We start from the raw sequence: 26,864 nt of genomic DNA on the forward strand, positions 1-26,864 counted from the left end.
TAAGAAGCTGCCATTAGTTTTAAGCTCAGCTGTGAAACAAGATTGAGCAAGAATTTTGAGTATTTACTTTTATCTATGCAATTTCATTTCCTTTTTTTGAGACATCCGCTGTCCTGCCCCACCAACAAAATAATATAAAATACAATTTTGCCACAATGTAAGATGAGATTTCAAAGCTAGCATTTTAATTAATTATTTAAGAAGCATTCCTGAAATTTCTGGGAGAGTGTAATATATGCAGTATATAATCTAGGCAGGAGTGTTTAAAAATATAGTTTATTCCTTCGGTTCTCAAGTGATGATGCTAATGATTCCAGCTACAAGGACAGCAAAACAACTATCATTTTGTTGTGTTACTACAAGTAAGCTTGTTCTGTAAGTAAGCTTGTTCTGCAACACCATGAAAAGATTATCCAGGGATGTTTAAACAGTACACATACACAAAAACAAATATACCATTATGTCAAACTGGTTTTTCCCCACAGATATTGAGGGACTCCCCACTTTTGCGGAGGGAGAGACATTATTTATAATTTAAAACCCTGCTACATAACTTAAAATCATATATGTTAAAAGGTGCTACTCTATTTTCAGATTGATAATCTGATGTGACACTTGGCAAAATTCAATCTGTGTCTTGGAAAAAGTATCTGCAAAAATATAACCCTTGACTTCAAAAATGCTTAAAACTAGAAAATACACTGAAGGTCATATCACCATTGGGTTAACACATTTTAAAAAGCACAGTAGGACAAAAAGAGAAGCGCCCATTAAGTACAGTATATCTATCTGGACATATTAGAGATGGAGACCTTATATCAGGCTGTGATTTACGCACACAGAATGCTTTGGAAGCAAATGCAGAAGATAGCAGATCCAACTCTTCCTGTTACACTTGATCACGAAGGCGTGCCAGTCTTTGTGAGAGCTCATCCTGCAGAATTCAGACCAACCAACAAGAGGCATTCATTAATGGACCACTTAAGGGACAAAGACTTACTTTCTAGAATAACAGCAGCCAGACCAAAGGGAGACTGAGCTCTGCTAGGCTTGAAGATCTACATCTAAATTATAAGACTACGGGTGACTACCTTCTTATGCCCGATCAACTCATGGGAAGGCGCTGGGAAATAATTACATAATTCAATTCAAACCTGGAAATGGCAAGAGAGAGCTGGAGAGTCCTCATGGCTCGCAAGGAGACCTTCCCTGGAGCCCCAAAAGGACATCAGTGAGGGTGGAGGAAGCCCCAAAGAGACTGGAGGTGAAGTGGGGCTTTGTTTATGCTGCTCAGCTTCCCTACCCAACAGCTGGTGTGCATGGTAGCGCAGCTTTTCCACTTCTCCTCCAGCCTCCTGCCGACCCCAGAGCGTCAATTCTAATTGTGGATATTTTTGGATGCAATATTTTTTGTTTGGGCTGAAGCGAGAGTGGCAGAGAGGGTGCTCCCCATCTTATGCAATTTCACTTATGCACATGGGGCCCCAGAACGTAACCCCTGTGTAAGTGGGGGAGTTGCCTGTACTAACTCTTTCTAAGCTCTGTATATGCTTATAAACACAGTGCAAGAGGAATGGGAAGGAACAGGAAAACAAGCAAACTCTGAAACTGAGAGGGTATGTAAAGCAGTAAGGATTCTTCTTCTTAGCTCGCTTGTCCTAGTATGAGATCTAGCCAAACTATGAGCTGGCTGTAGGTAGTTCATGTACATCTAAAATAGCTTTCTCCAACCTCCACATGTTTTGGGATTACACCTGGACTAACATATGCTGATGTGAGTTTAGAGTCCAAAACATCAGGAGGGCGCCAGTTTATGGAAGGTTGGTCTAAATGCTCCAACTGAAGAGACAATCTTGCATGCTATTAAGGCAGGGGTGGGACACTTTTCCTTATGGGCATCCTTCCGGTGGCCACATCAGTGGTGGGCGGAGCCAGAGGCCTGATGGAGCAACAGGTGAGACTCTTACCTCTGCACACCAGGCTATATTCCAGGCCCACAAGAGCAGAGGCTTACACACACACCTCTCAACCCAGGCAAGCAAGAAACATCACTACAGTTCAAGCATACATTCCAGCCAAGCCAATGCACTTAAGGAGGGTGTGGAGGAGGACTGATAATGGGTGTCCTGAGGACCAGATGGAGAAGCCCAAAAGGCTGCACTTGGTCCCTGGGTCTTAGGTTCCCCACTCCTGCGATAGGGAAGAAATACCAAGCAATCAAAAAGAGGGTTTACCTGTTCTGCTGAAGCAACACTTGTGCCAACAGAGCCTGTCTGTCCCTGAGGTAGTTCCATATTCAGGTCAAGGCTAGAGTTCAGAAGAAGAGAAACCAATATACAAGAAGTTATTCTGATAGTAGCCCCCACACCTCAGGTGCACTTATTGCCACAAGCTGAAAGCTTCCCAGTTGTGCTCACTTCTATCTCCAGTCCCCAACATGTAATATGCCAATTAATAACAGAGTAGCAGGGACCCAGAAAAGGGACCCAGGTGGCGCTGTGGTTAAACCACTGAGCCTAGGGCTTGCTGATCAGAAGGTCGGCGGTTCGAATCCCTGTGACGGGGTGAGCTCCCGTTGCTTGGTCCCAGCTCCTGCCAACCTAGCAGTTCGAAAGCATGTCAAAATGCAAGTAGATAAATAGGAACCGCTACAGCGGGAAGGTAAACGGCGTTTCCATGTGCTGCTCTGGTTTGCCAGAAGCGGCTTTGTCATGCTGGCCACATGACCTGGAAGCTGTACGCCGGCTCCCTCGGCCAATAATGCGAGATGAGCGCCACAACCCCAGAGTCGGTCACGACTGGACCTAATGGTCAGGGGTCCCTTTACCTTTACCTAGCAGGTATAAGAGGTCAGCTTTATGAAATATCTGCACCACTGAATGGGTGCATTAATCTTCTGCTGTCCTCACATTTGTTACTCTTCTGCCCCTTCATTTTTGCCCTGTTCTATCTTTGCAGTGTTCGAAATATGCCACTTCTGTGTAATTTTGTATGTGATATACCACCTTGCTAGGTTTTTTTAAATTAAAAGTGCAGCCTGGAAATATTTAAATGAATAAATAGTGCTTAGCACTGTTGCTACTAAATAGCATTAGTAGTGAGTTCAAGTTTTTTCTTACTCATGTTATTTCAGAGAAGTCCAACATGTAGGAAAGGCAGCATTTATTGCTATCTCAAGTGCATTAAAACTTTATTAAGCACTGCCATTAGAATACTCAGTGTTTCAGTCTTCAAATGTTTACACTCACCCAGCTTCATCTGCCATTTCCTGCAGAAGCAGGTCCACTTGGTTCTAAAAAATGAGGACCAAATCAGTTTTACCATTGTAACAGACGGGGAATCCAGCGTAATAGAAAAGATCACATGCGGTTTTTTGAACCTGTGAATACCACCAGAGGGAGCTAAACACATTCACAAAGCAAATCTGGCCTCTCAAAATGCAGCTTCTTAAAAAGCATTTAACACTAGTGTTATCTGCACACGCTTATGTCTATTTATTGGGGGGGGGGGGGTTAAGCCCTACTGAACTCAGCAAATCTTACTTCCAAATAACCATTCATAGGATTGTGCTGCATTACACTCAAGCCTATTTTTGATTTGTTTTTATTCATCATTTAGTGATGCTATCACTACATTTGCATGTATACTTTGTAGCTGAATGTGCTGCTGCTGAGACTACTACTAGTACTACTACTAATAATAATAAATATTATTTATACCCTTCCCATCTGGCTGGGTTTCCCCAGCCACTCTGGGTGGCTTACAGCACATATAAAACATAGTAAAATATCAAACATTAAAAACTTCCTGATACTGGGGCTGCCTTCAAATGTCTTCTAAAAGTTATGTAGCTCTTTATGTCCTCGACATCTTAAGGGAGGGCATTCCACAGGGAGGGAGCCACTACCGAGAAGGCCTTCAGTTATTAATTTATCCTACTTTTTTTATTTAAAAAAACAATAATTAATACTGACGAAGTTCCTAGTGTAGATGCACTAATGGTTTTCTAACTTTCTGTCTTCAAGGGGAACCTTCCATACTGACTCGTCTCCAGAGGATCCCTGCTTATTGTAGAGGAATCAGAGAAATATTCTAGGCTGCACATGGTCCGGGCCTTGCCATCATCCAAAACATATTGGCAGCAGTCCACTGCAAAAAATCAGAGGAGGTGGACAAGCTGCTGCTCAGGAGAGTTTCCAAGCTCCTCCTAATTTCCTCATTAAGTAGTCATTGAAAAGCACTTGAGGAAGCCCAGAGAAAAACCACTGTACAGTGGTGCCTCGCTTAACGAATGCCCTGCTTAACGAAATTTCCGCTTAACGAAAGGATTTTTCGAGCGGAGGTTGCCTCGCTAGACGAATTCGTTTTATGAAAAATTTGTCTAGCGAATCGCGGTTTCCCATAGGAATGCATTGACATTCAATTAATGCGTTCCTATGGGCAAAAACAAATTCAAAAAAAATCAATGCATTCCTATGGGATTCGCTAGACAAATTTTTCGTTATAAGAAAAAACCCGTGGAACGAATTAAATTTGTCTAGCGAGGCACCACTGTATTATTATTATTATTATTAATATTATTATTATTATTATTATTATTATGTCAGCAGAATAAATGGAGTAAACTTGACTCCATTCTCTAGCTGAGTCAGAGAAGGTCCAGCTCTAAGGACAGAGTCTATTTAGCCCAGCCATATTTTTCTTTGAAAGTCTCTCTCTCATACTGGTCAAGAAAGCACCCAGGGGCAGCTGGATAGGACTGCTAATGGAAAGTTATATCTGCTTCAATATTACTTACTTGTGGTGTTGTTAGTGTAGTGGTATTACTCATTGTGTCTTCCATTTGTGCTGTCTGAACATCTAAGGTTTCAAACTGCTGCTCAAATTTGTCCATCAAGGCAGATATCTGCACATAAGCAAATGATGTCAAGCCAGGAACACAAGGAAATATCTTAAAACTCAACTTCTGAATTTATTTGTTTACCTTTTCCAAGTTCATACTTTTCAATGTAGCATCCATCGATTTAACTACTCCAGCCATTGACTTTGTTACCTAGGAGAACAACATATATAGTAATCACATTTTTTAAATTTCTAATTTGAAACTCTGGGCAACTATAACCCAAAATAAACTAACATGACATGAAATTGCACAACACTAGCCATTGTTACAACTGTTAGCTGCTTCTTAAGGAGATTCTAATAGACCACATTTCTATTTAACACAGCATTTGAAATTCTACAGGGTTTTACCTACTTAGCAGCAAAAGGTCTGTGGACTTGCCTTGTACAAGCCATCTTACGAAAACGTACATAGTGCAAGTTTTTTGGAAACTTGTGTTTCTTGCTAAAACATGATAAAGCTGCTTACCTTGCCCATTGTTACTGCTGTTTGAACTCTTGCCGCTACAGCATCAACCCGAGCACTCATCCGCAAGAAGTTGATGGCTTGATTCTTCTGCCGGATTGCATTTTCTGCATGTATTCTTGCCACTTCAGTATTGCCTTTCTGAATTGCCTTTTATTTAAATAAAGAGAAGCAGGACATAGCTTTTCAACTAATTAAGAAATGCACCCTAATAAATCTTAGCTTTCAGACCTAGACCGTCACCCCCAGATTCCGGTACACATGTAGCAATAAGAAGGATGATGGCATATGATTACTATTACTTATTTCCTTGGGTACCAGTGCTCTCATTGTCACAAAAAAAAAAAAATAGCAAGATACCAGCACTCTACATTAACGACACCAAACTGGCAGGTCCTTCAGGAGAGGTTATCGAAGCTTTGCAAATGGTGGCAGACACATACCAGTAGTCCAACATCATGTCAGATGATCTGCTACAGATGGGATAACATCTATAACCCAGGTTTATAGAAATCCACTCTCCTGGATTCTGAATGAGCAGCAGCTGGTACTGTATGGATGGGTATGACAACTGATACTGTAGATTTAAAGGATTTTTGGCCAGTAAATTTACTGTTGGGAAAGGTTCATTAATTCTCCCACTTGAAAAAGGGAAAGGGGGGGAAGGGGGAAAGGGAAAAAAGAAAAGAGAAGAAAATCCACTTTGAAAACGGCTGCTTTAGAGTCCAAGGATTCATGTTCAACCATTATCTACATGTGTTGGGGAATGGAGGGGAGATATTCTGTTAATTAGTTTGCAATAAATTAATATTTTATTTTTAGTTTCTAATGCAAATATATTGCAGTCAGCAACAGTCCCAGCACCAATGATGTGTATAAATAGTGCAAACATTTATTTACAACTTCCTAATATCATAGCACCCCTTCATGGATCAATGCCTTGTCGTGGCGAAGGTTCAAAATTTGTCGTGATTGGTTCAAAATTGGGAAAGGAGTACGACAAGGTTGTATATTGTCTCCCTGCTTATTTAACTTATATGCAGAATTCATCATGCGAAAGGCTAGATTAGATGAATCCCAAGATGGAATTAAGATTGCCGGAAGAAATATCAACAACCTCAGATATACAGATGACACAACCTTGATGGCAGAAAGTGAGGAGGAATTAAAGAACCTTTTAATGAGGGTGAAAGAGGAGAGCGCAAAATATGGTCTGAAGCTCAACATCAAAAAAAACAAGATCATGGCCACTGGTCCCATCACCTCCTGGCAAATAGAAGGGGAAGAAATGGAGGCAGTGAGAGATTTTACTTTCTTGGGCTCCTTGATCACTGCAGATGGTGACAGCAGTCACGAAATTAAAAGACGCCTGCTTCTTGGGAGAAAAGCAATGACAAACCTAGACAGCATCTTAAAAAGCAGAGACATCACCTTGCCTATAAAGGTCCATATTGTTAAAGCTATGGATTTCCCAGTAGTGATGTATGGAAGTGAGAGCTGGACCATCAAGAAGGCTGATCGCCGAAGAATTGATGCTTTTGAACTATGGTGCTGGAGGAGACTCCTGAGAGTCCCATGGACTGCAAGAAGATCAAACCTATCCATTCTTAAGGAAATCAGCCCTGAGTGCTCACTGGAAGGACAGATCGTGAAGCTGAGGCTCCAATACTTTGGCCACCTCATGAGAAGAGAAGAATCCTTGGAAAAGACCCTGATGTTGGGAAAGATTGAGGGCACTAGGAGAAGGGGACGACAGAGGACGAGATGGTTGGACAGTGTTCTCGAAGCTACGAACATGAGTTTGACCAAACTGCGGGAGGCAGTGCAAGACAGGAGTACCTGGCGTGCTGTTGTCCATGGGGTCACGAAGAGTCGGACACGACTAAACGACTAAACAACAATATCATAGCGAAAGATCCTGCGCACACACTATCAAACAGTATACATGGGGAACATCCAATATAATTTCATGTCTCACCTTCTTAATTTTGGCTTTTTCAACCTTCTCTTCTTTATCACACTTTTTGGCATTTCTGTTAAGTTCTTTGGCAGCGAACTTCAAGTTAAAAAGATGCTCTTAAATTCAAGTTAAGGATGATGTTCTCAGTTAACAAGTAATATAAATGCTGACAGTATGAAGATGGTCTCGTTGAAGTTTTAAAGCTATATCCATGGATCCTTGCATTGTACACAAAATTCTCTAATTTCAGTACTGGATTTGATAGTTCACTGCAGACAAGGCCATTATTAAAAAGATGGGCTCCAACACCCCAATCCCACCTAGCGGGAAGTACTGACAACCTTGATCAATAAATTCCCAATAAATTCATCTGCGCTTTACCAGTCAGCTATAGAGTAAGCATGGGATGCAGGTGGGGCTGTAGTCTAAACCAAGGAGACTAGGGCATGCCGATCAGAAGGTTGGCGGCTCAAATCCCCATGACAGGATGAGCTTCCGTTGCTCGGTCCCTGCTCCTGCCAACCTAGCAGTTCGAAAGCACGTCTAAGTGCAAGTACATAAATAGGTACTGCTCCAACGGGAAGGTAAACAGCATTTCCATGTGCTGCTCTGGTTTCGCCAGAAGCGGCTTAGTCATGCTGGCCACATGACCGGGAAGCTATCTGTGGACAAACACCGGTTCCCTCGGCCTATAGAGCGAGATGAGCGCCACAACCCCAGTGTCGTCCGCAATTGGACCTAATGGTCAGGGGTACCTTTACCTTTATAGAGTACACATAAAAAGGTAAAGGGACCCCTGACCATTAGGTCCAGTTGTGACCGACTCTGGGGTTGCGGCGCTCATCTCTCATTGAATCCGTTGAATCTCGTTAATTTGAACTGCCGACCTTCTGATCGGCAAGCCCTAGGTTCTGTGGTTTAACCCACAGCGCCACATAGTGCCATACAAAAATCCATGCACTTTGTCTACTTTCTTCAGGGGTGGGCAAGCTGAACCAATTAAGCAACTGAGATAAGAAACTGCTTGTGACATCTCCAGCCCAGGGTCTGCTGTAGCAGCATTAGATTCAGACCACATCCCAGTGATTGTAATCAGCAATGATTTAAAAATCTACATTTGACATATTCTTCTGCACAAAAAATGTCTCCTCACACTATGAGTATCTGTTGATGCAATGGCATCAGAGAAGAAGATCTGTTCGGCTCTGCCACTGCCATTTCATTGGTCCTGCAACCCGGTACCATGATACAGACAAAGCCAACCCAAGTATCTTGTGACTTAAATGCCAGCCATTTCCTAGCTGTTTGGACAGCCTAAAACACCTTATTATATAAAGTTCCTGGATCTCTCCAAGAGGGAGGGGGGGACCTGTTCTTTAGTATATCCCCACTATTAGCCTTCTGATAGTCTTGGGGAGGGACACAGTAGAAATATCAGCTCTTCCAGTCATCAGACGGGCAACAAAAAATAAGAGCAACATTCTAAAATCTCCATAGTGTCCACCTACAGGCACTGAACAACAGGAGGGGCGGGGGTCAATAAAACAAAGAATCCTGCCCATATCAACTGGCCACATAAACTGTGATTGATCCCACTGCACTGGACACTTTAGCTGGAGTTGCAACAACAGTGATATCTATGGCGCTAAGGAGCCAAGGAACTTTATCCTCAATGTGCCATGCAAAGTACTCACAACTTTCTGCCAAGTGCCATCATCCCTGGTACAACTAGTCTCCAGACCACCCAAAATGATTTGGCTGGCTGGCTCTTGGAGAATGCAATGGAAGCAGAAAATGAGTTCTCCTTCACTGCCCTCAGTGCTGCTTGGTATGCAGTTGTGTCAGATTTGGAGTGAGTTTTCAGCCACCAACACTCCAGTTGTCTCCCAGTCTGCTTCACTAACTACAGATCCTTAGTAAACTCTTCAGTAAACTCTGCAGCTCCTTGGTAAGCAGTGCAGACTCTGCAGGACCAGAGAGGACCCTTGGGAGTGTTTGTGTTGATAGTCCTCCTGATCTCATTATCCCATAATGACAGCAAGGACTTGACAATATCACTAGCTCTGGCCTCTGGAAAATCATCCAGAGCGGTCAGGAACCTACCAGGTTCATTTATCCTCTGGGTTGGACCATCTGTATCAGTTATCACTCCTGCTGAGTAGTCCAAACTTCACTAGGATGCAATCTGACAGTGACAATAGGGTTAAGACAAGCCCTCCCTCCATATTTAGATGCCCCTCCTCTCCCTACAAAGGACCTAGCAGTTCGAAAGCATGTCAAAATGCAAGTAGATAAATAGGAACCGCTACAGCGGGAAGGTAAACGGCGTTTCCATGTGCTGCTCTGGTTTGCCAGAAGTGGCTTTGTCATGCTGGCCACATGACCTGGAAGCTATACGCCAGCTCCCTCGGCCAATAATGCGAGATGAGCGCGCAACCCCAGAGTCGGTCACGACTGGACCTAATGGTCAGGGGTCCCTTTACCTTTAACCTCTCCCTACAAAGCCCTGTTCTGTGGGTTGGGACCAAAGACCATCTGAGGCAGTCCCATGCTTCCCATGAAATCCTGAGCTGGCATTATCGAAATGGGTAGTGAAGTCACCCAGGGCTAGAGTCCTGAGTCTATCCAAACCCACACTAGAGACCACCTCAGCTAGCTCAGTAAGGGAGGCTGTTGGGCAGCAAAGTGGAAAGTACACCAACAGTATCCCCAATCAGTCTCCATGACCCCATGCCACATGCAAGGCTCTCCAGTCCAGCTCTGAAGCAGAGAGGTTTCCTAGTAAATGAAAGAGAACTTCGATAAACTTCTCCTCTCAGAGGCTCTGGTATGAACTGGTGTTCCACAGGGTATCCAGCTGGGCAAAGCTGTGTCAGATCAGGCCCACCTAGCCCCACAATACATACTACATCAAAGAAAACATTATGGTCTCCCACTTGTTGCCTTACAAGTCCTGGGCTAAGCAGAGCAACAGATCTTAAGATGAGATATTTGAGCCCAACATCTAAGAGTGTGTAGCCTAATTTGGGGGGAGGAGGGAGAGGAGAAGAGGAGACCCCTGCAAATGAATGGCATACTCACAGATCCCAAGCCCTAATTTGAGAAGGACTACTGTGGTGGGGAAAATCCTAGAAGGAAACTGTAATGCTCCTGTTTATTTTAGCAAGCACAAGAGGGGTAACCATGCTAATCTATGACAAGAACAGGGAGAGGGAGCACACTGAGAGAAGTCTTTAAGGCACTGCTGGGACCTAATGCGACGGGACACGGGTGGTGCTGTGGGTTAAACCACTGAGCCTAGGGCTTGCCGATCAGAAGGTCGGCGGTTCAAATCCCTGCAACAGGATGAGCTCCCATTGCTCGGTCCCTGCTCCTGGCAACCTAGCAGTTTGAAAGCACGTCAAAGTGCAAGTAGATAAATAGGTACCGCTCCGGCGAGAAGGTAAATGGCGTTTCCGTGTGCTGCTCTGGTTTGCCAGAAGCGGCTTAGTCATGCTGGCCACATGACCAGGAAGCTGTACGCTGGCTCGCTCAGCCAGTAAAGCAAGATGAGTGCTGCAACTCCAGAGTCGTCCGCGACTGGACCTAACGGTCAGGGGTCCCTTGACCTTTACCTTAGAACCTAATGGCTTCTGGTAGAAACTTCCATGAACTAGACACTGTAAATTAAATGTTATCCACACATCACAGATATACATACACATACAGCCACAAAGAAACGCAAAGCACAGAATGTCACACTATCACCAATTACACTTGCGTATGGACCATACCGTGGGACCTTGGATCCCGAATGCCTTGGGAGCCAAACATTTCAGCTCTTGAATGAATGAAAACCGGAAGTAATTGTTCCAGTTTTTGAACATTCTTTGGAAGCCGAACATGACTGCAGGAAGCGCTGCAGCCAATCAGAAGCCGTGCCTTGGTTCCCAAACTGTTTCGGGAATCGAAAAAGACTCCCGGAACGGATTAAGTTCAGGAACCAAGGTTCCACTGTATATGCTACAGGGTATTTTGAAAAAAAGAAAGAAAGGCCACCTTTCATGTCTTCTTCACCTGCCACTGTATGCAATTATTTTCTCTGTACTCATTCATGTAAGAATACCTTCAGATCTGCTTCTACAGATGCATAAAGTGGTACATCTATGAAAGCCAATGTTGAAATAAACCTGCAATGAGTTTTTAAGGTACCACCACAGATACTTTCTTTTGCCTTAGGAAGTACATAGTGTCATTAAACCATAGTGGTGTACAGGTTGAGGCAGTGGATCCGGACTAGGTTCAAAATACAAATCACCCACAAAGCACACTGAGTAGCTTAGGGCCAGTTTAGCCCCACCCCCTCAAAGCATCTTACCACACAGGCAAAGGTGTGTGGGAGGAAGAGCGGCAGTGTGGGGAGAAAATTGTCAGATTAGGACCTGGGCCATGAAACGCACCAGGTGGTCTTGGGCCAACCACTGCCTCTCTGCTTAACCTACCTCATAGGTTTGTTGTGAGGATTAAAAAAAAGGGGGGGAGAACCAAAAGCTTCTTGGACGAAAAATGATATAATAAAACAAGTATGCAAAAAGTGCAATAAAAAAACCTCACATCCTTTCTAATACTGTAAATAGAGCAGTACACCTGGGAGGGATGGGGGGGGGTTAGAGCCCTCTCTCCCAGCTGTCGCTCCCGGAGGGAAACACAAATGTAGTAAAAGGTCTGCTCCGAAGCTCCGCCCACCCATAGAACACCCGAAGCCCACCAATCGAGAGCTCCCTCTGCCGTCCGGGTGGTTCCAATAGCCACGCCCTTCGCCCCTGTCTACCGCAGCAGGGGCGGGGCTCCCCTTGCCCCCTCTGGCTCCATTCCGGAGATCCCCCCTCCCCCGCCTTCCCCCCTCCGGTGTTATCAAGGATACTCTCCATGTTGGACATAGTGGCGCTTCAGGGCCGGCAAAAGTGGGAGGAAAGTGAGCTCGGGTTCGATGGCGTCTGCTGCTTCTTTAAAATCCCGGCTTGTTTGTGTTCCGTGTGGTTTTTTTTTCTTCCTTTCCTCCTTTCGGGAATCCACTTCCTACTTCCTCCTCCTCCTCCCCTCAGCATCCTGTCACGTGCTCCGGGTCACTTTCAGGGCTGCAGAGACGGGGAAAGGGATGGGACTGAAACTGCGCGTGCGTAGAGAGCCATGGCCAATGAGAGCGCAGCCTTCACTCTGAGGCGAGTAGAAAGGAGCGCGACGGGAGGAGCCTCCCCCCGCTCTTCCTCCAGCCCAAGTGGTGCTGGTGCTGGGTAGTGACGTCACGGCTCTTGAAGGAGGCGGTGGCGCCTGTGAGTGCTCGCTTTGGGATTTTGAAGCACTCCCCCTACAGGGAAGCAGAGGCAACTGACTGACGCTGATCGCTCGCTCACGTGTCAGTTCCAATTTGTAATGTAGTTTTTTGGAACGCGCAGTGATATTTGAGGATGAAATGCAGAGAGAAAGCATGCTTCTAAATCAGGCATCCCCAAACTGCGGCCCTCCAGATGTTTTGGCCTACAACTCCCATATGATCCTTAGCTAACAGGACCAGTGGTCAGGGATGATGGGAATTGTAGTCCAAAACTTCTGGAGGGCTGAAGTTTTGGGGTGCCTGTTCTAAATCTTCAATAAAGATTTGTTACTGTTCCATCCTTTCTTCCGGGTGAGCCCAAGGCTTAAGCAGTAAAGGGGGGAAATGCAATTAAAAATTAAACAAAAAGCTCAGTAGGTACAGCCAGTTTTTTTTCTTTAAAAAATGTTTAGTGGTACTCTCATTTTGACTCAAGAAAACCTCCATTTTATAGTTCAAACTGGAGGAGGGGACGCTGTGAGCTCCTCAGCGGCTGCAGCAAGTGAACGGCGGCAGCGCCCATAGCTGAATCCTTCAGCTATGGGCGCTGCTGCTGCTGCCGCCGCTCACTCACTGCAGCCGCTGAGGAGCTCACAGCCTGCCCTCCATAGGCAGGAGGAACGTGAGCCAAAAGCAGAGCTCAGCGCCCTCCTGCCTATGGAGGGGACGCTGTGAGCTCCTCAGCGGCTGCAACGAGTGAGCGGTGGCGGTGGCAGCGCCCGCAGCTGAAGCCTTCAGCTATGGGCACTGCTGCCGCCGCCGCTCACTCGCTGCCGCCACCGCCGCTGAGGAGCTCACAGCCTGCCCTCCATAGGCGGGAGGAGCGCAGGCCAAAAGCAGAGCTCAGCGCCCTCCCGCCTATGGAGGGGCCGCTGTGAGCTCCGAAGCGGCTACAGCTGTTCAGTTTCTGTTAATTGGTTCTCATGGGAAACTTACAGATTCTGGCTTCACACAATTAACTCAAGGCAGTGTCAATTTACTCTTGGCAGAAAGCCAAGGTCTGCCTGGCCTGGAAACTACTCTCTCTGATTGGTTAACGACCAGCACTGAACTCTGTTATCTAGGAATGCTAGCACAGTTGGTTTTTGTTAGGTGTTAGGAGTAGAAGTGCTGTGTATATGGTGAGAGAGAATGACAGAGAGGATTTATTTTGCTTTGCTTTGTATGCAGAAACTCTGCTGCTTTTATTTTCTTTTAATAAATCCTGTAAATAGTTATTCTGCGTCTAGCCGACTAGTCATTTTCACCTCAACTAGCTTCTGCGCTGTGCAGGAAAACTCTGCTACGTTTGGGCTAAAGCCACTAGAGCTATGCCTGACACTTCAAAATTCTAAGAACAGCAAGTGAAGCCTTCAGCTATGGAGCTCACAGCATCCCCTTCATAGGCGGGAGGGCGCTGAGCTCTGCTTTTGGCTTGCGCTCCTCCCGCCTATGGAGGGGACGCAGCGGCGTTGTGTGTGGGCCACATAGCTGGCAAGTACCCCGTTTTCCCCAGGAAACCCCCGTTTTTACTTACCTTTTCCTGGTGGTCCCCCGTATCACTTCATCTCCCGTTTTTCTCTGATATTTTCTCCTGCCGGTGGCCATTTTTTTTATTTCCTATTTGCCCTTCTATGAGCACCAAAAATGGCCGCCGCTGGCTTCAAAAGTCACAGCTACGCATGTCCGGAAGTGCATAGACGCGACTTCTGGTGTCGGCGGCGACCATTTTTTTGTGCCCATAGATGGGCGGAGCGACACCGGAAGTTGCGTCGACGCACTTCCGGACATGCGTACAAGGTGGGCCATGACGCATGTGTCATGACGAGTGACGCATGCGCCGGGGTGCCAGAAGCTGATTTTGCCTAGGACGCAAAAAGCCCTAGCACCGGCCCTGCGCGTACCCCTGCACCCCCACAGAAAAAGGCACTGGGCATAAGACTCTTAATCTCAGGGTCGTAGGTTCGAGCTTCACATTGGGCAAAAAAATCCAACATTACATGACGTTGGGGCAGATGACCCCTTGTCCCTTCCAACCCTACTATTCTATGATTCTATGTCTTTAAAAACATTTAAAACAGGAATATTAAAAAAAATAAACCAACCTACAAACCCACCATTCACAACTTTCAGGTTCAGGACTGCCAGCTTGGCCCCACAACCATGGGCGCCTGGGGCTGTGGGTGCTGTCGTAGGAGGGAAGGAAACCAGGGACAGAGAGGAGAATAAAACTATATATTTCCTGTGTCCTAACGCTCAAATCACCAAACCTCCGCTTTTCCTCTCCTGCCATTGAAAAAAGCCTTTCAATTCTGAAAATGTGTGAATGAGTCTTAAGCCGTATCTTATGAATGAAATCCCTTTCCGTTCCTTGCTCTGCAAGCAGCCAACCTTAGCTCTGTTTGCACACTCCATTACATTTTTACGATAGGCAGGAGGAGCGTGAGCGCGCGCCGTGGGAGGGCGGCGGTGGCGTGGGGGTTTTGCGGGGCAGGCTGCAATTGCCTAGTTCGCCTAAATGGACGCACCAGCCCTGGGTACGCATACCCCTAAACATTTTGTGAATCTTTGTACTTTTGTCCATTTTCTGTATTCTCCCCTCCTCCAGTTTGAACTATAAAATGGAGGTTTTCTTTTAAAAAAATAAATAAATATTTTTTATTAAATTTTGTCGAGCATATAAGGAAAAACATACCAAATTAACAATATAACACAACAGAACAAAACATATAAAATACAAAACATATAAGATACAAAACAATAAACAACAATAATAAAACACATATCAACTTATCACATCTTTTAAATCATTGTCTCTTTTACTTCCCCAAGTCCCCTCTGTCTGATTTTCATTTTAAAATCATCTGTAACAGTTTCTAACTCATTACTTTTAATTTTCATCATCATATTTTCTTTAATTCATCTTAATCTCAATCTTTTATTTAAAACTCACTTTCTACTTTATAGTCTTTCCCTCCCCCCCCAATGCCTTAACTTCAATATTTCCCTAGATATTCAGTCTTTTATTATTCAAAAATGATTCCCTAAATACACTTTGAATTTTTTCCAATCTTCCTCCATTCTCTCATCCGCTTGGTCTTGGAGTCTTCCTGTCAATTCTGCAAGTTCCGTAAAGTCCAACATTTTCATTTGCAATTCTTGTAATGAGGGCAATTCTTCTTTCTTCCAGTATTTCGCAATTAATATCCTCGCAGCTGTGGTGGCATACATGAACAAATTGACATCTTTTTTTTTTAGTTCTTCCCCAACTATACCAAGTAAAAAGGCCTCTGGTTTTTTCAGAAATGTGTTTTTAAATATCTTTTTCATTTCGTTATAAATCATTTCCCAGAAGCCTTTTATCCTGGGACATGTCCACCACATATGGTAGAATGTGCCTATTTCCTCTTTACATTTCCAGCACTTGTTGTCGCCCTTATGGTACATTTTTGCTAATTTAACCGGTGTCAAATACCATCTATACATCATTTTCATTAAATTCTCCTTCAACGCAGTGCATGCCGTGAATTTCAATCCCTTCTTCCACAACTTTTCCCAATCTGATATCATAACATTATGACCCAAGTCTTTAGCCCATTCAATCATAACCAATTTTGTTTGTTCATCCTTCAAATGCCACTCTAATAATAAATTGTACATTCTGGACAAATTCTTGCTATTAGCCTCTATTAATTCTGTTTCCAGTTTAGATTTCTCTGTCTGAAATCCAACTTTTTTATCTATTTTGAATGCCTCATTTATCTGTACATACTGAAACCAATCACTTAATTTATCCTTCAATTGTTCATATGGCTTTAACTTGAATTGATTTCCCAATGGAAAAATGGAGGTTTTCTTCCTGTGGCACCCCTGACCATCATTCAAGGCATCCCAGGGTGCCACGGCATACTGGTTGAAAACCTGGACTAGATGATCCTTGGGGTCCCTTCCAACTCTATGATTCAATGATCCCTTCAGAACTTTAAATAGCTAAAACTGAGTCGTTTTACAGACAAAACATGATCTGCACACAGGAAAGTAAGGGGTGTGTGAGCATTTTTCCTACCAGAGGCAGTTCCTTGTCAAGCTTAGCTTTGGTCAGCCTGGCTGTATTAGGATTGCAATGGAAGGGCACTTTCGACTTTAGACTTGCAAAAAGCAACTCTAAAGCTGACTACAAAATTATCATTTCCTAGAATGAGTAATCAAACAAAAATAAAATAAAATTGAAGGGAATCTTGTTGGAACTTACTTGGGAGTAAATTTACACTGCTTGAAAGGGTTTGCACATAAGTTACCAAGAAGAGGATTGGGTGGCAAAAAGCCTCAAAGGGAGGGGGGAGCTTTTAAAAGGAAACCAGAGGGTCTTGGCTGATCTTATGGAAATGCATAATGATCTTGTGTCCAAATAAATCCAATTCAAAACCTGACCTCAGATAAATAAACATGGAAGGTTGACTTTTGACAAACAATTTGCTTTTACTAGAAAGGGATGCTCTTTTTGACTTTGGTCATGCAGTCATAGTTCTTCCTAGGATTCCTTTGTATTAAAATGATATATTGACTACTTTTTATGCCCTTTATGAGGTGTGTGTGTATGTGTTTGTATGTTTGTATGTTTGTATGTACGCAAACACACATCCGGGATGTGGGATGCCAAACTGGGTCTTTGTCCTGGGCAACAGAAAACCTAGGAAAGCACGTTTGGCAAATCCTCACCTTGATCAGTTTCCGCCCGGAAACCCATGTCCCCAATTTGGAAGGATGTGTGAATCCAGAATCGGCTTCCACAGTCACTTAAGGACACACTATTACGACCATATGGAAGACAATCTTATTTGACTACAAGTGATAGCCAAATAAAAAGATGACCTATTGGGTAACAGGACAATTCTGAGCATAGATGCCAACTCCCTGTGGCCCTGGGCACCCACATAATTCCTCACAAAGAGGCCGGGCACCCACAAATTTTTGTGCCAGGGCCATGCACGCTGCATGGCACCCACAGCCCCAGGCACCCATGGTTGTGGGGCCAAATTGGCACTCCTGATTCTGAGTAAACAGGGGCTTCTGGATTGTCTCTATTTTCATATATGGTTAGGATTGAATCAATGAATAGAACAGTATCTTGGAGATCGCAAAGTGCGAATGTTGAAGCTCGAAAGTGGCAGTACATTGTTCTTTTCATCCCCATTTTATCCTTACAACAACCCTGTGAGGTAGGCTAGGCTGAGAGACTGTGGCAGGCCCAAGGTAACCTTTTGAGTTTCATGGCTCAGCAGGGATTTGAATCCTGGCCTCCAACATTCTAATGGCTACAGGACACTGTGACACAGGATTCTTTAATTGCCTGTAGGGTGGTTTTTAAACGGCTAAAAAGTTGCAGTCTTTTATCCTGTGAATCTAATGCTGTCGATGAAACTTTATTCTGAATTCATGAGTAGTACTGCGGTTCAACTGTAAAGTACTGTGCAGGCCTACTCAGAAGTAAGTCTCATTAAAGCCTAAATCATATTTTTCACGCGAAATATGATCTGAATTAGGAAGAGCATCAATGCTCCTCTTTTCTTGTCCAGTCACAGCTCCCGCCCCCAAATCATACATTTCTTCAAGTTTTTCTATGGTCCCTTAATGGCGGCGCGGGAGCAGCCAGAGTAAAACGAAACCAGGAACCGAACCCCCACACATCTGAATTGTGGCTCTACGTTTTTATCTCGGTGGTGCAAATGAAAGAGAACGCCTCCTTTGAACTTACAGCCTCTACGTTCGGAACGAGCTGATAGGCTTAAAACTTTGTGCCTCATTTGCATTCCGCTCAGTGATAGGCTGGGAAGGTTAAGGGAGTAGACGCTACGGCAAGCCGCGTAGTTTCGAAATCTCACGGCCAGTCATTTCTGTGTTTGTTTCTGCTGCGGAAGTATGGCTGAGGCGTTGGGCACTGATAATCCTGAGCGGGATGACCAGTACCGGAGGTAAAGCGAAAAGGATTTGGAACGGGAGGGTGATTCTGCATTTAAGGTTTACTTCTGAGCTAAGATTCCAGAGCGTTTCTCTTTCCCCGGATAAGAAATGTGATAACGCCGTTTCTCCTGCGCAAGTGGAAGTCAAGACGGTACAATCCTAGCACCTGCCCGGGGGACTCAGTTGGTTTTACTGCCTTGTACACCTGTGTATGGTTACGTTGTGGAGCTGTGATATTCGAAATATTTAATAACAGTTATTTCAATGATTACTAGCTCACATTTCAGGGTGCACAAGTTCCCTTGGCAGGTTGCAGGAGATCTAAAAATTGCAATGTTAAATTTCCAGGATGTAAAACAGCAGCAAAAACAATAAATAGCGTTAAAATAACAGCAGGCCAGAAAGTTATTCAAAATAACAATAGTAAAATGTAGGTAGCCCAGTTGGCTTATTTTTATCTGGGAGAGGGGGAGGGGGGACCTAGTACAGAATAGCTTTATTTCCGCCACTCAGAATGTCCTAAAACAGGCACCCCCAAACTTTGGCCCTCCATATGTTTTGGACTACAATTCCCATCATCCCTGACGACTGGTCCTGTTAGCTAGGGATCATGGGAGTTGTAGGCCAAAACATCTGGAGGTCCGCAGTTTGGGGATACCTGTCCTAAAATATAGCACACAAGCTTTTGGAGTTACACATTATATACAGTGGTACCTCGGTTTATGAACACAATTGGTTCCGGAAGTCTGTTCATAAACTGAAGCGTTCATAAACTGAAGCGAGCTTTCCCATTGAAAATAATGGAAAATGAATTAATCCGTTCCAGACAGTCCGCGGAGTACTTAAACTGAAGCGTTCATAAACTGAAGCGAACTTTCCCATTGAAAGTAATGGAAAGTGGATTAATCCGTTCCAGACGGGTCCACGGAGTACTTAAACTGAAGCGTTCATAAACTGAAGCATGGGTGTAATTGGTTCCGGAAGTCTGTTCATAAACTGAAGCATTCATAAACTGAAACGAACTTTCCCATTGAAAGTAATGGAAAGTGAATTAATCCGTTCCAGATGGGTCCGCGGCGTTCATAAACCGAAAATTCATAAACCGAGGTGTTCATAAACCGAGGTTCCACTGTACCTAATTCCCCCCCCCCATTTTTTGTTGAGTTACTATTGCATTTTATGTGTTACATGAAAGACAGTGTTTGCTGCCCCTAGTGGCGGGATATGTATATTGCCTAGTTTGAATATTGAAAGGTAACACTAAAGAGAGTGAAGGAGTGGGAAGGGAGGGGAAACTACAGTTCTCAGGACTCCCTGGGGGAAGCCATGTGCTTTAAATATGTGGTGTGCCTCTGCCCTAACACTAGTGTGTCCACTCAGAAGTATATATCAGTGAATTCAATGGTATGTACTTACTCTCACAGGACTGCAGCCTTAATCAGGTTAGGTTCTTCTAGGTGTAAAAAATATTTCAAGATGCATGGAAAGCTGCTGAGGCAAAGAAGCAACATTCCTCTATATTTCGAAAATATAAAATCTCCAACTTTGCAAATATAAGGGTTACTGTGTTGGTGTTTTTACTTCTGCTCACTTTAAGTTCCCGTTTGTTCCTTTGCATCTGTACCTGCCCCACAACCTTGTGTTCAGATTAGGGTCCATATTGGGCCTAACTGGAACCAGAGGTTGGGCCAGAGGTTTCCCATTGCTGATGAAATTTCAATGGCATGGTCAATCCTGTGATTTGGCCTTTGTAAAGAGAGAGGGGGGGAGAGAGAGGGAGAGAGAGAGAGAGACTTTTGGTGGTGTCACAGACCTTATCTGTTCTATAGATTTAAGCACTATCATACCAGCTTAAACAGCCATGGCTTCCCCTAGAGACTCCTGAGGGTGCTGAGTCTCCTGATTCACTTCACAGAGTTGTTAGTTAGAAGACCCCTATTTTCCTCATAGAGCTACATGGGTTCCCTGGGAAGAGGGATTGCTATGAGGAAAATAGGGATCTTCTAACAACTCTCAACACCCTTAACAAACTACAGTTCCCAGGATTCTTTAGGGGAAGCCATGAGTATTTAAAGTGGTTTGTTAGAGCTTTAAATGCATAGTGCAGGTGGGGTCTTGTGGGACTCCACTGACACTACCCAAAATGCTGTGTCCTTGGGCAGATGAGGCCTAATTCTCTCTGGAGAAACTTACCAAAACTTCACTTCTAATTTTTTCCAATGCAATCCTATTTAGTCTACTCAAAAGCAAGTCCCATTGAGTTGAAGTGATCTTTGGGTGTTAGCCGGAATAATGCAGTTGGAAACAGTGTCTGGGCAGAAATCGCAGAAATGTCCAGGAAAATCCAGACGTTTGGGGATCTATGTCAGAAGTCTAGATTTTGGTGAATTTCCTTAAAAATAGCTAAAAAACTGCAATATTTTTGTTGTTGAGATTTTACAAAACAAGCTCAACAACTTTGACAGAAGAAAAAGCTCAACAACTTTTGTGTCCAGATTTTCACGTTTTGAAATATGGCAACCCTAGTGTTGAACATCTTTTTATTCCACAAAGGTTTTTAATAATTTATATTTATTTCTTTAGAAACTGCTTAATCAAGCAAATCTTTAAGCAGTGTGCATGAAACAAGTATAAGTAATACACAAATGAATTCAGCAAATATTTTTAGACTGATATGTGTCTGGACAGGATTTATGAATTAAAAAGGTTTTAGCAGATGTCTAATATCAGATAGCAAGGCTGTGTCTGTCTAGCACTGATTGGGAAGGAAAGCATACATGCTGCCATGCTGAAAGATAAACTCCTAGCCAATGCAGAATGAACATTATATGGCCCTTATAGAAGTGCAAGTTCTGCAGATCAAAGTGCTTGAGGTAGAACACATGGAGCAAGTACCGGTAAATGCTACAAGTAAGCCGGTCCTAAATTTTTATATAATTTCTAATGCTGTGAGTGAGTGGTCTCTGAATTTTTAGAGCTATTGTGTTTATCTCTTTTTGATATTTGATTCATTTTTACTATTAAATTTGTGATTTTTGTAACTCACTATATACTCGCTTTATATATATACTGTGTGTGTGTGTGTGTGTGTGTGTGTAATAAACAATAAATGACAGCTGTTTTGTAGGCATGTTATATTGTGTGAATCAAATGCATGGATGCTACTGTCCTTACTGAGACGCTTGAGTTGATTTTTGCAGGGTATTTCTGACTCTTCAAACTTTATATTTTGCAGATTTGTCTCCCAAGCAAAGCAGGAAGCAAAAAATGGCAATCTGGAGGAATCTCTCTGCCTTCTGAGGCAGGCACACCAAATCAATCCCTGTGAAAAGCTGACAAGAAAAATGAAAAAAGTTGAGGAAGCATTAGCTTCATTAGCCCTGGATCAGGAAGATGATGTCTTTGTGGACGTTTGTCAGAGTGGACTAATGTTGTTTGGAGAAATACATGACAAGCTATTTGACCACCAGAGAGAAGGGGTTGCCTTCTTATACAGTTTATACCGCGATGGAAGGAAAGGTGGTATCCTTGCAGATGACATGGGTTTGGGGAAAACCATTCAGGTCATTGCTTTCCTCTCAGGCATGTTTGATGAAGAACTCATTCGGACTGTGCTGTTAATTATGCCACCTAGCCTTTTGAGCAACTGGCTTGAAGAGTTTGCCAAGTGGGCTCCTGGGCTGCGAGTGAGTGTCTTTCATGGGCCCAACAAGCATGAATGTGAGAAAAATCTAAAGAGGATCCAGAAGAGGAGTGGTGTCTTGCTCACGACTTATCAAATGGTCCTCAGCAATTGGCAGCAGTTATCAAGCTTTGATGGGAAGAAGTTCGTCTGGGACTATGTCATCCTTGATGAAGCTCATAAAATTAAAACACCATCTGCCAAAACGACAAAATCTGTGCATGCTATCTCTTCCGAAAACCGCATCCTGCTCACAGGGACCCCAGTCCAAAACAACCTAAAAGAACTCTGGGCTCTTTTTGACTTTGCTTGTCAGGGAACGCTTCTAGGCACGATGAAAACCTTCGGGGCGGAATATGAAAAACCAATCACAAGAGCCAGGACAAAGAATGCAACCCAGGAAGAAAAAGCACTGGGACTTAAGATGTCTGAAAACCTGATGTCCATCATCAAGCCGTATTTCCTAAGACGGAGTAAAGATGAACTACAGAACCAAGTTAAGCCTGAACTTAAAACCAGTCTCCCAGAATATCAGAGCAAGGCTGTTGCTTCTGAAATGCCGTCACTGCCCAGAAAGAATGACTTCATTGTGTGGGTATACTTATCACCCATACAAAAAGAAATATATAGGGACTTTCTGTCTTTGGATCATATCCAAAAGTTGTTAATGACCACAAGGTCCCCACTAGCTGAACTGACTGTCTTGAAGAAACTCTGTGATCACCCTAGGCTGTTGTCAGCACAAGCATGTAGCAAACTTGGTCTGGAAGCTCTCAATTATAATATGGTGGATGGTGATGGAAATGATGGGCTTTCCAGCATGAAGAGAAACCTTGGGCACATTTTGGATGAGACTCTGATGGCGGAATCAGGAAAGTTGTGCTTCCTCGTGGCCCTGCTGGAAAGATTGCAGGAGGAAGGGCACAGAACACTGGTGTTCTCTCATTCAAGAAAAATGCTGGATATTATAGAGCGCATCTTAACTCACAGGTGCTTTAAGATAATGCGCATTGATGGAACAGTAAGCCATTTGGAGGAGCGAAAAAGGAGAATTAGTGTCTTTCAGAAGAGCAAAGAATACTCTGTGTTTCTGCTTACTACCCAAGTCGGTGGGGTTGGTCTAACCTTAACAGCAGCTACGAGGGTGGTGATTTTTGATCCTAGCTGGAATCCAGCTACAGATGCTCAAGCCGTAGACAGGGTTTACAGGATAGGGCAGAAGGACAATGTTGTAATCTACCGGCTAATTAGCTGTGGGACAGTGGAGGAAAAAATCTACAGAAGGCAAGTATTCAAAGACTCATTAATCCGGCAAAGCATGGGAGATAGGAAAGACCCATACAGATATTTCACTATGCAAGAACTAAGGGAGTTGTTCACACTGGGAGATACTGAGAGCTCAGAAACCCAGCTCCAGCTTCAATCTTTGCATGCAAGCCAAAGAAAAACAGATAACCAGCTGGACCAGCACATTGCATATCTCCATTCACTAGAGATATTTGGCATATCAGACCATGACTTAATGTACACACACGAAGCGGTTCATGGAGATGAAGTTGAGGATGAAGAAGTTCACAGGGACATTGAACACAGGGTACAGAAAGCCCAAGAGCTGGTACAGCTGGAATCCCAGCTAAAGGACCAACTGATGAGAAACCTCCGAAACACGACTGAAGGGGCATCACTTAAAGAAATGGAATTGTCCACCCAGCCAAAGAAAAAGCCATCAAAGCCTTCTCCGAATTATGCTATTGTCCCACCTGTAATTGATGAACCTACAAGCAGTGAGAACATCAGTCTTGTAGGCGACAGTGATGATGACATTGTCAGTGTGAGTTCTAAGATGACAGAGCTACTTATTGAGGAGGATGAACAAGTGCTTCAGAACATAACTAATATGGATATCTCTGCATCCATGAACGAAGAATGCAAACCAGCCAGTCAACAAGAAGGAACTCCTATATCTTCTTTTACTCAAGCTCATTCATTATCTTACAAGGAGAACTGTAGCCCTGCATGTCAGGTGGTTTCCCATGACCCACCTGCTGAGGCAAATGGCAAGTTTAACGATGCCCAAGTGGCCCCACTGCAGCAGTCATTTCACTACGTGCCTGATGATGATCATCTACAAACTACTCAAGCTCACTTGTCTTACCAGGTAAACTGCAGTTTTGAACTTCAAACAGTCTGCCACGACCCACCTGTTGAGGCAAATGGCATGCTTATTGATGCCCAAGGGGTCCCATTGCAGCAGTCATCAGAGTATGTATCTAACCATGTCAAGGAACAAGGCGAAACTGACATGTCTCTCAATGTTCCTACAAGTCCACATGGAGAGGCAGGTGAAGTTGCTGAGCCAGGTGCCTCAGAAGCACCTCAACTGCAGACCAGTAAAATGTCAGACCTCAGTTTTACGCAGAAATCTGGAATGAGTGTAATAATGACGAATGAGGCTCTATCTGATTCTCCCCAATATGATTTCAGACTTGTCTTAGAAGATTCCGAGGATCAGTTGCAAGATATCTCAGGAGTGGAAATGTCATTGAAGGATACAGAGAACACCAGATTTCAACTGAATAGCCACTGCAGCTCTTGGGCTCACTCTCAGCTTCAGGAAAATTGGGACAACAGAAGTTTCCAAGCCAGCAAAAGTATAATGGGATCTATGGTTATTGGTGGCTCTGATGATGTGTTGATGAACAACAGTGAGCTTTCTTGTCAGCATAAAAATATGCCCGTTAAAATAATCATTTCAGATAGTGAAGAGGATGACAGTTGTTTTATAACTGCTTGGGATGATACTGGTAGTAAGCACAGACAAGGATCTCCCACAAACAAACAACATGATATTATGTCAACACCAAAATCTAAATTGTCCACAACCAGCCTTTGTTTCTCTCCTAGGATAATAGTTAGTGGAAGAAGATCAACCGCTTCTCGAAAATCCCTTGCTAGTATCCTATTGGATCAGGTGGAGGACATTGCAGAGACCATTGAACCCACCAGTTATATGTCTTGTGAAGATTCTTTTAAGCTTTACCTTGAAGCAGAAAAAACTCTGGACAATTGTGATTAGGAGTTGGAGTGGCTGGAAAAGGAGCCGTCCAGTGAAATGATAGAGTCTGAGAGCAAAGTTAGAATTTTGCTAAAGCAATTTCTAGAGTTCTTATACTGTTACACTCACCCCTTTTATGGTACCCTTTTATTGATTCCTTCCAGAGCAGATTTGCATCCAATCACAGCAGTGGAAAGATGAACCTGCACCTTGAGAGAAATTGCTTCTGACATTGATCTGTAACATTTAAGGCCCAGCTTCTTTCACTTGGGGTGTGTGTATGCCCCCCTCTCTCTTTATTTTTTATTTTTGGTAAGAACTAGCTGTTAAGATTTTCAAATAAACCTGGTTTAACTTTGTAATCCTATTGTGTTAGCTGCTCTCTTTCTTTCTCTCTTTTACCGCATTTTAGTTAATGCCATCTATTTCCTTGTTCCCACAGAAGGCAAGGAGTCCTTTCTTTCCAAGTAGATATAGGGATCCTGTGCTCCCCAAGACGTTGCTGGATCACAGCTCATAGTCCCTGGCATCACTTGGGCATAACTGGTTGGGGCTGATGAGAGGGTTAAAAGTTCCTGCCTCTGCTTCAGAGGCTTAGTTCTCACCAAAATGTCCAAGCCTATATTTGGACTGTTCCTATGTTCACAGTTGGAGGATCACCAAACCAAATGCTCCTCATACTAAAAGTTCCCTGAAGAAAGAAAACTGGTGTGATAAAGGGGGAAGGTAAACTAGAGCTCAGCTGCATTACATGTAGCAGATAAATAAGTGGGAAGGGCAGCAAACAAATTCTTGCATGGCTTTGGAGTTCAGGTAGAATAGAGCCTGATGTTTTTAATGAATGAATGGGCCCACTAGCTCAGCTTGCTTCTTTTTTAGCTGTCCTGAAGCAGGAGGTAACCAAATGGTCGCTAGTGATTGGTTCTGTTAGGAATCCCTTAAATCACAGGTGTATAAAATGAAAATGAGATACTGTATTAATGAAATCAACATTCTCTTAATCTAAGCTCGGTACAGGCCAGATTGGTACTATTAAATGTTCCCCATTAACTGTTGGACATTCTCAAAAAAGATTTCAGAGATTATTCTGATTCTTCTAACCAGGTTTACACAAAACAAATACAGTCTGGTGTCAAAGTTATTTTCTCCTAAGTACTATATATACTTTTAAAAGGTTTCGTTTAAAATTTGTTCTCCCCTCCCCCATCCTAGGTTGCAATCTAGCAGTGCCTGGGAATAAGTGCCATTGACATTAAGAAAGGGAAGAGAGACCAGAAATCGGATTGTGTGCTGTGTCTCTAAACATATGAAAATAATAATACTCAAGAAATAAGTATACTTGAGTGTCTCTTTACATTATCTTTTTGTTCATATAAAATCTCATTTTCCTATTCTTTCACAGCTCTTGTTTGATGCAAGATCGTTCCGTTATACACTTCTGTTAAATGTCAGCTAAACCCTCAAAATGTTGCGAATATGTATTCATTTCCTGTTGAGAAAGACTGG

At 43.6% G+C, this 26,864-nt stretch overlaps 2 protein-coding genes across 2 annotated transcripts; one reads left to right on the forward strand and one right to left on the reverse strand.

Annotated features, from left to right (window-relative positions):
• Positions 1 to 260: 260 nt before the first annotated feature.
• CHMP1B (charged multivesicular body protein 1B) lies at positions 261 to 12,405 on the reverse strand. Its single transcript, XM_035133733.2, has 8 exons — positions 12,232 to 12,405; positions 7,347 to 7,444; positions 5,372 to 5,518; positions 4,985 to 5,053; positions 4,799 to 4,906; positions 3,249 to 3,292; positions 2,235 to 2,307; positions 261 to 934 (listed from the first exon to the last, which is right to left on the reverse strand). The coding sequence occupies exons 1-8, from the start codon at positions 12,245 to 12,247 to the stop codon at positions 890 to 892; spliced, it is 600 nt and encodes a 199-aa protein (XP_034989624.1). The 5' UTR covers positions 12,248 to 12,405; the 3' UTR covers positions 261 to 889.
• Positions 12,406 to 18,569: 6,164 nt separating this feature from the next.
• Positions 18,570 to 25,697, forward strand: LOC118093952 (DNA excision repair protein ERCC-6-like). Its single transcript, XM_035133819.2, has 2 exons — positions 18,570 to 18,632; positions 21,857 to 25,697. The coding sequence occupies exons 1-2, from the start codon at positions 18,580 to 18,582 to the stop codon at positions 25,377 to 25,379; spliced, it is 3,576 nt and encodes a 1,191-aa protein (XP_034989710.2). The 5' UTR covers positions 18,570 to 18,579; the 3' UTR covers positions 25,380 to 25,697.
• The last annotated feature ends 1,167 nt before the right edge of the window (positions 25,698 to 26,864 follow it).

This window comes from Zootoca vivipara, chromosome Z, assembly GCF_963506605.1.
Source record: "Zootoca vivipara chromosome Z, rZooViv1.1, whole genome shotgun sequence".
NCBI lineage: Eukaryota > Metazoa > Chordata > Lepidosauria > Squamata > Lacertidae > Zootoca > Zootoca vivipara.

Excerpts from the sequence above, each read along its gene's own strand:
- CHMP1B (XM_035133733.2), bottom strand. Across the intron at positions 5,519-7,346 it reads AAAAAGCCAAAATTAAGAAG|GCAATTCAGAAAGGCAATAC; the intron begins GTGAGACATGAA and ends TTTAAATAAAAG. Across the intron at positions 4,907-4,984 it reads AAAGTATGAACTTGGAAAAG|ATATCTGCCTTGATGGACAA; the intron begins GTAAACAAATAA and ends GCTTATGTGCAG.
- LOC118093952 (XM_035133819.2), top strand. The coding sequence starts at position 18,580 with ATGGCTGAGGCGTTGGGCACTGATAATCCTGAGCGGGATGACCAGTAC. Across the intron at positions 18,633-21,856 it reads CGGGATGACCAGTACCGGAG|ATTTGTCTCCCAAGCAAAGC; the intron begins GTAAAGCGAAAA and ends TATATTTTGCAG.